Here is a 10,194-nt window from a genome sequence, read left to right as displayed (position 1 = left end):
TTGGGAACTTAAGGCAAATGAACAAGGCTGCTGAGATGCCGCTGCAGTTGCAGGGCTCCGGGAGCGAGGCATTCAGAAACCCTTCCAGGCGTTACGCACCTCGCAAGGAAGCCGTAACACCGAAACGGAGAGTCGTGCACGCGGATCATCAGCTGCCCCACGTTCATCTTGGTAATTTCTTCATGTGGCAGTGGAACATCAGGTTCTACCTACACAGTGTTGCAGACACGCACAGTTTCTATCAGACATTAGGGTCAGAACAGAGTAGTTTTGGTCCTGAGTCATCTGTCCTGTCCGGAGCCCCCCAGCTTTGCAGGCAAAAGAGGTAAAACGTGATGGAGATTCTGGTCGCTGGTCGTGTTTCTGCAGTGCTGCCGTGCTACGTAGCCCTGGGACAGCCCCCCTTTCTCACACCCTTTCCTGGGTCTGGGAGTCTCCTCTTGCTTCTCCTGCGGTGCCCTTGCCCTGAGAACGAGCTCTCCAGCACCGGGCCAGGGCAGGTGAGGTCACCCGTCGTGTGAGCCGTGACAAGTCCACCGCGTGTATTTCCTGGTGGTTAGGGGTGTCTGGCCCTAGGGGGATGCGATACTACAAAAATATTTCTTGCTGTTCGTCTGGGATGACCTGCATAACTGGCCCGTGTCTTCACCAGCTGCCAGCTCATCCCAGACATATCCTGAGTTCGAAACATCCAATTCCTTTTGTCTTTGTTTTGGAGAGACGACCACGTTCTCGTGACGCCCTGCGCTGGATCTGCCTGCAGCACCTTCCTGTGAAGAAGTGTATTTGGTTTTTCATTTCCTACAGGTCCGAGGCACATCCACCCCAGAGCTGGCTGGTGGCGTGTGCTGTGGATGGCAGCAAGAAAGCCACACGTGTGGGACATTTCCAGGTGGTGGTTTTGTTTCTTAATGGTATTTTCTTACCAGCATTCCATCGGCTGCCCCAGTGCCTGTCTGGTGTCTCTTGAAAAGTGCTGTCCCTCACACAACAGCACTGTTGGACAACTTGCCACATCTTTTCCTCCTGTTCCACCATCTGTATCTTTTGTCCAGTTCTTTTTACATCTAGGGCTGGCCTTTCGTCCTGTGTCTGCGTGGCGCTTGGTGTAGCAGAGACCTGTCCTCCGTAGCTGGGGATTCCTGGGCACTGCTGATTAAAAAAGGTTAAATGCTCAGCAAATCTTGCTCAAAATTTTCTACTCCTTCCCTTAACTGTCAGAAATGATCTCATCCTGCAATGCCATGGGATACGTTGTGTACGGACATGTTGGGGAGAACAGCTTGGGAAGGCCCTCAGTCAAGAACGCAGCTGAGATTCTGGTGTTTTGGACGATTTACAAGCTCTGCTGTCGGTACTTAACAGTTGCAACGGCAGCTGAAGGAGAAATAGGCAATTTTCCTGGTATATGCAATGCTACAAAAATACTCCTGTTTTCCAATAGGCTCCAGCAGTGAAATTTCACTAGGAAGTAACCAATAAGGAGTGTGTGGTTTTTATCTTGTTGCCATCTCGAGCTCTCGCATCCTGATGCTGGGGAGAAGCTTCCCTGGGAGCGGGGCTGGTGCTCGGTTCATTAATTTTTGTTCAGCTCCTTCTGCACAGCAGCTGTAGCCCTTCTGTCCCCTCTTTGCTTGGAGTCCTGGAGCTGCTGACGGCGGGTGTGGTGTTTCACTTCTTGCAGCAAGGAGGGGGCCCGAGGAGAGGAGAAAAAAAAAAGTGTAGATATGGACTGGGTTGCTTAAGCAGTTCTGGTTCACTTTACGCACAGGCTGAGGTTTAACTGTAGCCAGGTGCTGCGGAAAAGGGGAAAGTCTTAACCCTGGTTAGCACAGCTGTGATTTGGGAGAGCTGCAGGAGGAGCACAAGGCTTATAAAGTCAGACCTGCGGTGTGTGAAACGTGAGTGCGAAACTGGTGACGGGGTGGAGGGAGCACACCCAGCCGTGGTGCTGTGCGCGGTGGGAGCTTGGCTGCTGGGCTGGCATCTCCGCTGATGTCCCTCTGAAGTGCCCTTCAGTGCTTTTCTCTTTATTCCTGTGTCTTAGGTAGGCTACATATACACCAAATTAAAGGTGATATTTATAGCCGTGCCTGGCTGTGCAGTTGCTTTCGTGAGAAATGGCGTCGTCCTCAAGCATCCGCTCCAGGTTGGGGAGGGCGTGGGTGACCATCACCTATTTCTTCCTGGGGATCTCTAGTGCCTGGACTATTGTGTGTGCAGAATTACCCTGGGGTGGGGTTTGATGCAGGGTGGCTTCTCCTGATTCCCAAGCCCGCTTGGTTGGATATCCAAGGCTAGGATGGGACTGAGCATGCTCCTTAGCTGAGCTTCACATGATCTGGAAACTTCTGCTTGAATCTCCAGGCACCTGAACAGCTTAGGTGGACTTGCTCCTTCAGGCACTTCATTTCAGAATGAAATGTCTGAAATGGGCATCTCCTGGGGAGACGAAGAAGTGCTGCAGGTACCTGCTGCAGGGGTCCGGCGGCCCTAGGAGCAAAGTAGCACCTACTAGCATTGCATGGTGGTATCTGCACAATTGGCCACCTCTCATGGGTCACCCGGGGTTAGAGAGGTTGCAAAAACGCAGAGGGACTAGCTCCTGGGGCCATGGCAGGTTTTGAGGGGCAGGGGAGCTGCCTCTGTGGCCCATCAGACTTGGGGCTGGTTGAAAGCTTTATCACTGCTTTATTCCTGCTCAGTGTGAGGTCAGCAAGACGGGTGAGGGAGAGGCTATGGATGTTGTCTGTGCCAATTTCAGTAAAGCCTTTGACACCATTTCCCACAGCATTCTCCTGGAGAAACTGGCTGCTCGTGGCTTGGACAGGAGTACCCTTTGCTGGGTGAGAAGCTGGCTGCTGTGGTGAGTGGAGTTAAATCCAGCCAGGGGCCAGTCGCAAGGAGGGATTGTGGTCACAAAGACCACACCGTACCTGTGACCACCCCTGGAGCTCTTTCCAACCCGTGTAGATGTGGTGCTCAGGGACAGGGTCTAGTGGTGAACCTGGCAGTGCTGGGTTAATGGTTGCACTCTTTTCCAACCGAAATGATGCCAAGATCCTCCATGGGGCATCCCTTTCAGTGTGATGGACAGGGGACTCCTCTGTGGAAGCCAAGGCGGGGGTGGCTGCCAGCCTTGTGCTGGAGCTGGTGGTGCTTGCAGGAAGCGAGAGGGGGCGTTGGGCACGTGATTGCCCTTGGGCACGCGTAGCCTGGACTAGTTGGATGCTCTGAGATTATCAACGTGACTGGCCATGATAACAGGCGGAGGCTGCAAATCCCCCTCTGGTGGGTTGCTTCTCGGACCCTTCTGGTAATTATCTGCATTGTAGGGGCTTCCTGTGCAAACAGCTCCATGTCTGGGAAGTTCATCCACATGGTCACCTCATAGTATGGAGAGAGCGAGAGAGACAGGATAGGGGGGAACCAAATCTGGAAAAACTAGCCAGCCGTGAGGATGCAGCTCTCTATTGGCTCCGTTAAAACCTGAGCTGGCTGTCGTTGAGCTGCCTAAAGAACTTGCTGACAAGTGTTGTCTGCTTGTGCTCCGGCTCTCTGGCCTTTCAGGTGCTGAAGCTTGTGCACAGTGAACACATCAGAGCGGAGTTCTGCAGCACCTGGGGGCACAAGCCCCCAGCTGGCTCCTCAGGTTGGGCGTCCTTCAGCATTCCCGAGGAGGCGTTGCTGCGCCCGCGTCACGTGCGACGCTTTTATCCACGTCACTCCTTGCTGATTGGGACATCGGGAGGAAAGTTGTAGCCCAAGGGTAACTCTGGGTGCCCTGGAGCATTGGATGGAAAAAGGAAACGCGTGGAATTGCATCTTCAGTTGTAAAACCCAGAACAAATATGCCCAAGCTTTCCGTTAAATCCAAATAATCTTGCTCAGTCTTGCTGGCCGGTGGAGTCCTACAGAAGAAAGGTCTGGTGATTCTGACCAGTGGGATGTTTTCCTCAAAAACATCTTCTGTGATGTGGTGATTTTATAGTCTTGCAGTCTCTGAAGAAACTCCAGTCTCTTCCCAAAGCAGTATCTACCCAAATTCAATTTGTAAGCAATAAGGTTTTAATGTCAGTTGGAGGAGAAATGCCCAGGGTTCGTGAGGAGAAAACACACGAGTGCTCGCCCTGCCCTGCGCGATCCTGGTGCGCTGGGAGAGACCGGGGCTGCCTGAAGCAGGTCAGGGGAGTGGAGCTGGAAGCTGGTGCTGTGCCAGCGTCTGCGTGTGTGGCAGGATGATCCCGGGACAGGTCTCGCTGATACCTGGATGTTGCATTTCTAGGCAGTCTGTAATCATTGGCCTTCACCCCCTGGCTTACCTACCATGATCCATGAAACTGCTGCCCCCGGGCACTCCCGAGGGGCTGTTGTAGGGCTGTACCTGGCCCTGGTCTGCCTTCTTCCCCTCCTTTCTGCTGCTTTGGATTGGGGAAGGTGAAGGACCCTCTGGTGAAGGAGTGAGGGGGCATTTCTGCGAGCTTTGGTGCCTGTTGTGTGTGTGAGTAAACATGAACTCTGGAGGAAAACAGGCTAGCAAGTGTGAGAACAACAGCAGGAAAAAAGCCTTTTAGTATGTGGATCATCACCTTGCTCAAGTTTTCCTTCCTGTTTCAACAGCAGGTTCAGAAATCCTTTCTGTCAGGCCAGTGGCTGTGGTAGCTGCTGTGTAGATCTGCGACGGTGAAGGAGTCCTCCTTGGCAAGGTGTCTCTCTCGGCCTGGGGCTCTGTGCCAGGTAGCGCTTGGAAGGGAGCAGCAGGCAGAAGGAAATGGCTAAAACCCAGCCCCAGTTGGAGAATCATCTCCTCCGGGGAAGCAGCCAGGAGACACAAACAGCCTGAACTTCACAGCTGAGACCCGAAAGCCATGCTGCTGCCCAGCACTGGTAGTCACGAGCTGCATTTGTTTAAGATAGATATAGGAACACAGTTTGTTAATCCTTGTCATCTTCTTTAAGCCGCTTGGTTCCACGTGTGTTGCCCAGTTTTACCAGCAGGGTAGTGTGTCCCTGCTTTGGGGGATGTTTGGAGTGATAGAAGGCCGTGAGGGGCTGGCCACCGAAGCTGCCATCTGGCTGACCACCTCCCTGCTGTGAAATGTTCAGAACAGAATGAACAGAATTTACTTCTTTTTTTTTTCCCCTCAATGTCCATTTCTATCAGCTTGTGGCTTGCAGGGCGACTGCCTCGGTTTTTGCCTGAACTGGCACAGCCAGACCATTCTAACTTTGTGTCTTTGCTTCTTTCTTTCTCTCCAGCGGATCGTTGTAAAGAAGTACAGCAGATCCGAGAGCAGCATCCGAACAAAATCCCGGTAAGTTACCGTTCTGGCTCTTCTGCACCAGATTTTATTCTCCTGACCCCTTTGAGCTGCTGGGTAGCCCACACCAGCCAGCCATGGAGGTTACAAACCTTTGCTCTGCAGGATCAACACAGGACGCTCTCCGTAAGCCTCCAGTGCCTTGTGCCTGCCAGCTGCTCGATGGCAAACCGCACTCTCAGCAGTACAAAATGCAGTCTTCCTCTTAAGCTTTGTGCCTGTCCTAGAGCCAAGGAGCTGAATTGATCTCAAGTCTACTTCCAAGCTAGTGCAGCAGGAGATTACTCTGAAATGACTTCTTTTTGTTTGTTTCTTGTGGCGTTGTTGCAACAGCTACCTGACTTTTCCTGGTAAGGAAATTCCGTATCTCTACCCAGAGAAAGACGTGCGAGATGATCTTCGCTGTGTTGAAAGCAGAGAGACTCTGTCAGGATAATTCAGGATAACAAAACCGAGCGTTTGCTTCTCTTCCTGAGAAGACGGAGAACTTAGAGAAATAACGTTCCTGGGGCTTGCTTGAGTCACTATTTGCAATGCCATAGCATGTGTGACCGGAAAATGAATCGTGTTCCTAGCTGAGCTCGCTCTCAGTGTTGGATAACATCAACCTTGTCTTAAAAATGCCTACAGTCTCTTGATATTTGGTCTTCTAGGCTTAATGTCTCAAACTGCTCTTGGCACACATTAGTCCCTTCCTGCCTTGCTGCTCTTTTGATTTTAGCACAGCATCTTCTAGCAGAAAATTCTTTCTCTTCCACCACAGCTGTGGTGTTCATGTGTTATCAGCTCGGCAGAGCAGGACGTGCCCCTTGCAGCGCACTGAACACCACTGCTCATAATTCCAGAATCACAGAATGTTGGGGGTTGGAAGGGACCTCTGGAGATCATCTAATCCAACCCCCTGCCAGAGCAGGATCACCTGGAGTAGGTCACGCAGGAACGTGTCCAGGCGGGTTTTGAAAGTCTCCAGAGATGGAGACTCCACAATCTTTCTGGGAAGCATCTACATATTTACTGACCACTGCTTTTAACAGGGTTTTTATGGCGTTAGGCTGGCTCTGTGTTTCTCCGGAGTTGTGGCAGAGCTAATTAGGGTGCCTTAAGGCTTTAGCAATAAGGACAGGCTAAAAATAAGTTGCACATAAAATACACACACGTGCGTGTATCAAGTGCCTGTACACAAACGCGTGTTGCCTGGGAACTGAACAGAAGGAGCCAGAGCACCGGATCCACACGCAGAATTTTACCAGCATTACTGAAACGTGGGGGCATAGCTTCCCTGGCTGGAGTGCTCTTCGCGTTGGGGTCCCACACCACGTGCCCCAGGAGGAGGCTTCTGCATCAGCAGGACCTGGCCCCATCCACCCTGGGGAGTTGTGTGTGTGAAAGGAGGTTTAGCCAAGACCTGAGCAGGAGGGAAGAAGGGTGTTGAAGGCCTTGTGGAGGTCCAGCCTGGGCCCAGTTAGACCCTGGCACCGGGTTTGACGTTGTGTCTAGTTTTTTTTACCTCGTAGAGCTCCTGCATGTTGCTGCCTGTAGCTTTCGGGGCAAAGCAAAGCCTCATGCTGCAGAACAGAGCATGGTGTGGGGGTCTGCAGGGTGGGGAGGTTTGCCGCAGGAGGGTCTCAGGTTTCTGTGAAAGGCAGGAGCTGTGTTTGCCAAGTGCCTGGATTCCCCGGAGAGGCACTTGGAATTAGCACAGGGGAGTTACGGGGAAGATGGCCCGGGTCACTGCCGTATTGCTGGAAGAAATCACAGCGAGCTGCTCTGCAGCTGCCACCCTCTTCTTGCATCTCCTGTTTCCACGCAAAACCCTTGAGCGAGTCCCCCTTTTGCTCTGACGGAGGGCCGGGAGGATTTGCAGAGTGCGTGGCCTGGCTTTGTGCCCAGGGAAGGGCGTTTTCTCTGCTGCTGCCATGAGGGCACTTCCAGAGGAGGCTGAGGAAGGGGCTGAGCCCCGTGCGTGTGGGGGGCTGTGTGGGCACGCAGCTGGTGGTCTGTCTGCTTGAGCCCACCAGGAACAAAGCAGTGGATAACCCAAGGCATGGAGTTCTCTGCTTGTGTTTGGAAGGGAAATCGCATCCCAGGGCACCTCGCCAGCACGTGTAGTAACAAAGGAGGTAAGAGCTGGCGGCTCCCCAGTGTTTCCCACCTCCTGCCAGGGGCTCTGCTGATGGAGGCATCTGGGGCCTGGTGGGGAGCAGCTGCAAGCTTTAAGCCAGCTCCACTGAGCCTTGGAGGGTCTAAAATCACTGGGGAACAGCTTGTGCTGGGCAGCACTGGGAGCAAACCAATTCCCAAAGCACTGTAAGGCTGAGTTCAGCCAGACCTGGTGAGTCATGGGCTGTGCTGCTGCAGAGGGCTTGTGCCAGTGGGATGGCTGAAGGCATGTCTGGCCTCTGCAGAGAGGTCCCTGTCAGGTTTTCTGATAAAAATCTTGTGTGCACACCTACAGAGGAGCTCAAGGAGACAATGGCAGGTGAAGGAGCCCAAATAATGCCCTGTCCCGGCACGGTGGTGGGTAGAAACCCAAATTACAGACTTGGAGGAAGGAACAATCTTACCTGGGCTCCTGCGAGGGCTTTTTTGGGGAGCTGCAGACTCAGCGTTCAGGGCTGACAGGACTCAAGGTGGATCCACACAAGAGCACTGTTTGGTCTGAGGGGGTTTCCTGGTTATAGTCCTAATAGAGAACCTCCACGCTGCTCAGCCAGAGGGGCCAGGATGAGGCAGTTGGTGCTGCCGGTGTTCACGTGAGTGCTCTGCGTGTCACTGTTAATCGCTGTGGTTGGCCGTGTCTGCAGGTGCGTACGTGTTACATATACATGTTTGTTTGCCTGCAGGGAATATATTCTCATCCTTGCTGCTGGCTGGACCTTGAGGCCGTGCAGCAGTGGCAGCCTTGCCTCTGTCAGGCTGCCAGATCTCCCCCCGTTCCCTGCCAAAAATTGCTTTCCTCTTCTGCACACTGGTCCCAGAGCAAGGGTTGAGTTTATAAGTGCTGCCCAAGCCCCCAGTGCGATGGAACTGGGACCCCAGGCTCTGCCCTGAGCCTTTCCACCTGTGCCCAGCTTGTGTTACTTCCACAGGGATATCTGTGGTGGGTTCCCACTGCAAGAGCAGCTGTCCCACGCTGAGGAACCCCCTGGCCTGAGGCAGGAGCTTGGAAGAGGATAGATGAGAGGAGGTAGCTACAGATACAAGCCCGGTGGCCACAGGAATATCATATTAGCATTTGATCATGCGTTTCTCTAGACAAGAACGTTTTGTCCATTGGCCACCTGTTCCTGTAGCTGGGTTACCCAAATAGCAGCTCACGGTCTGGAAACAGAAGCTCTGGGAGCTGTTCTCATGACAGGCTTTCTGTCTGCTCGGGGCAAAAGGCAGCTGCTGCTTTAACAGCCCAGGACATCCTTCTCAGCCCTGTTCTTGGACTAATGCAGAGACTTTTCTTTGGGGGATGGAACTGGCTGGTAGTTGGAGACATCTGGGTCTGTTCCTCCTTAGATGTATGTGAGACACGAGGCACAGTCCAGGTGTACAGGTCCCTCCTGTGTGTAAAGGTACACACACAAACAGAGTAGCTGCCCCTTGGTGCAAACTGCTGTTGGAAACTCAAGGTCGCGCTGTTGCCTTCATGTTTCCCAGCGGCCAGAGCAGCATCCCTGCAGGTGGCTGTGGTGAGTGTCCAGCCCTTCGAGACTGTTCATTTCCAAAGTACTTGTCTGCCCGAGTAAGGCTCAATTTAATCCACAGTAGGATGATTCTGCTTGTCTTTGTCCTTCCTCTGCCCTGCTGCAGGGAGGAAGGGATGTTAGCAGGTTGCCAGGGGGTGTCCCGACACCCTGAATCTTCAGCCTGTTGCAGAAAGTTGTTCTTTCAGCACATGGTCTCTCTCTTGAACAAGGGGCTGCAGGAGCAGGGCCTGGCTCTCCCTGGTCTTTTTCTCTGTCTCTCCCTTTTTTTTTCTCTGTTAGTTATCAAGAGGAAGCATGGTCAGAGGGAGAATACATTGGTGGACTCATGGGGGCCTTCATAAGCTCTCAGTCCAGCCCTCGGGCTCCTGGGTTCCCCTTTTGTGAGCTTTGTCCAGGGTGGGGTCTTCGGAGGACATTTAGGTGCAGAGCTCTCGCTGAGACCCTTTGCGCTGCTCCCTCGTCCTGGGACTGCCTGTAGCATGGCTTGGTCCATCGTGGTGGGCCTTGAGATAAGCCCTGCAGCCTGAGGAGCTCATCAGGTGTTCCCAGCTCCCTGGTGACACCGCAGCATCCCAGCCAGAGCCTCTGATTTGGCTTTGGTGCACACAAGGCAGCAGGAGTTAAGTTGTTGCTGCTGCTGCTAGAGGCTCATGTGTCAACAAACGATGAAGGGAAAGGCAAATCGATGTTCCTAGAGGTTGCTTGCTGCTTTTGGCTCCACAGAGCCATCTTCTGGGGATCCTGGTCTGTGCATGCTGCTCCATCCCACCACTGTCCACACACCCTTTGTCTCCTGGGTATTTTTGGAAAAGACCTGGGAAAGTGATTCATGTGAACTCCTTGCCTCGTGGTGAAAAAATAATGTTCGGGCTCAACTCTGCCCTGGGGAGGCCACATCTGGATTGTTGTGTCCAGTTCTGGGCCCCTCAGCTCCAGAGAGACAAGGAACTGCTGGAGAGAGTCCAGCGCAGCCCCAGGGATGATGGAGGGATGGAACATCTCCCTGGGGAGGAAAGGCTGGAGGAGCTGGGGCTCTGCAGCTGGAGAAGAGGAGCCTGAGGGGTGACCTCACTCATGGGTATAAATACGTCAAGGGGGAGTGTCAGGAGGACGGAGCCAGGCTCTGCTCAGGGATGTCCAGTGCCAGGACAAGGGGCAATGGGCAAAAGATGGAG

General features: G+C 53.2%; 1 protein-coding gene across 1 annotated transcript in view; it reads left to right on the top strand.

Moving 5' to 3' along the window:
• The first annotated feature begins 1,244 nt into the window (after window positions 1-1,244).
• Window positions 1,245-10,194, top strand: part of MAP1LC3A (microtubule-associated protein 1 light chain 3 alpha) — a 10,747-nt gene continuing 1,797 nt past the window's right edge. Inside the window, exons 1-3 of the mRNA XM_009869923.1 lie at window positions 1,245-1,354; window positions 1,794-1,825; window positions 5,260-5,315. Of these exons, the coding sequence (XP_009868225.1) occupies window positions 1,245-1,354; window positions 1,794-1,825; window positions 5,260-5,315 (198 nt within the window). The remainder of the gene's footprint in view (window positions 1,355-1,793; window positions 1,826-5,259; window positions 5,316-10,194) is intronic.

Source organism: Apaloderma vittatum, unplaced genomic scaffold, assembly GCF_000703405.1.
Source record: "Apaloderma vittatum isolate BGI_N311 unplaced genomic scaffold, ASM70340v1 scaffold8940, whole genome shotgun sequence".
Classification (NCBI taxonomy): domain Eukaryota; kingdom Metazoa; phylum Chordata; class Aves; order Trogoniformes; family Trogonidae; genus Apaloderma; species Apaloderma vittatum.
This window is presented reverse-complemented; position numbering and strand designations above follow the sequence as displayed.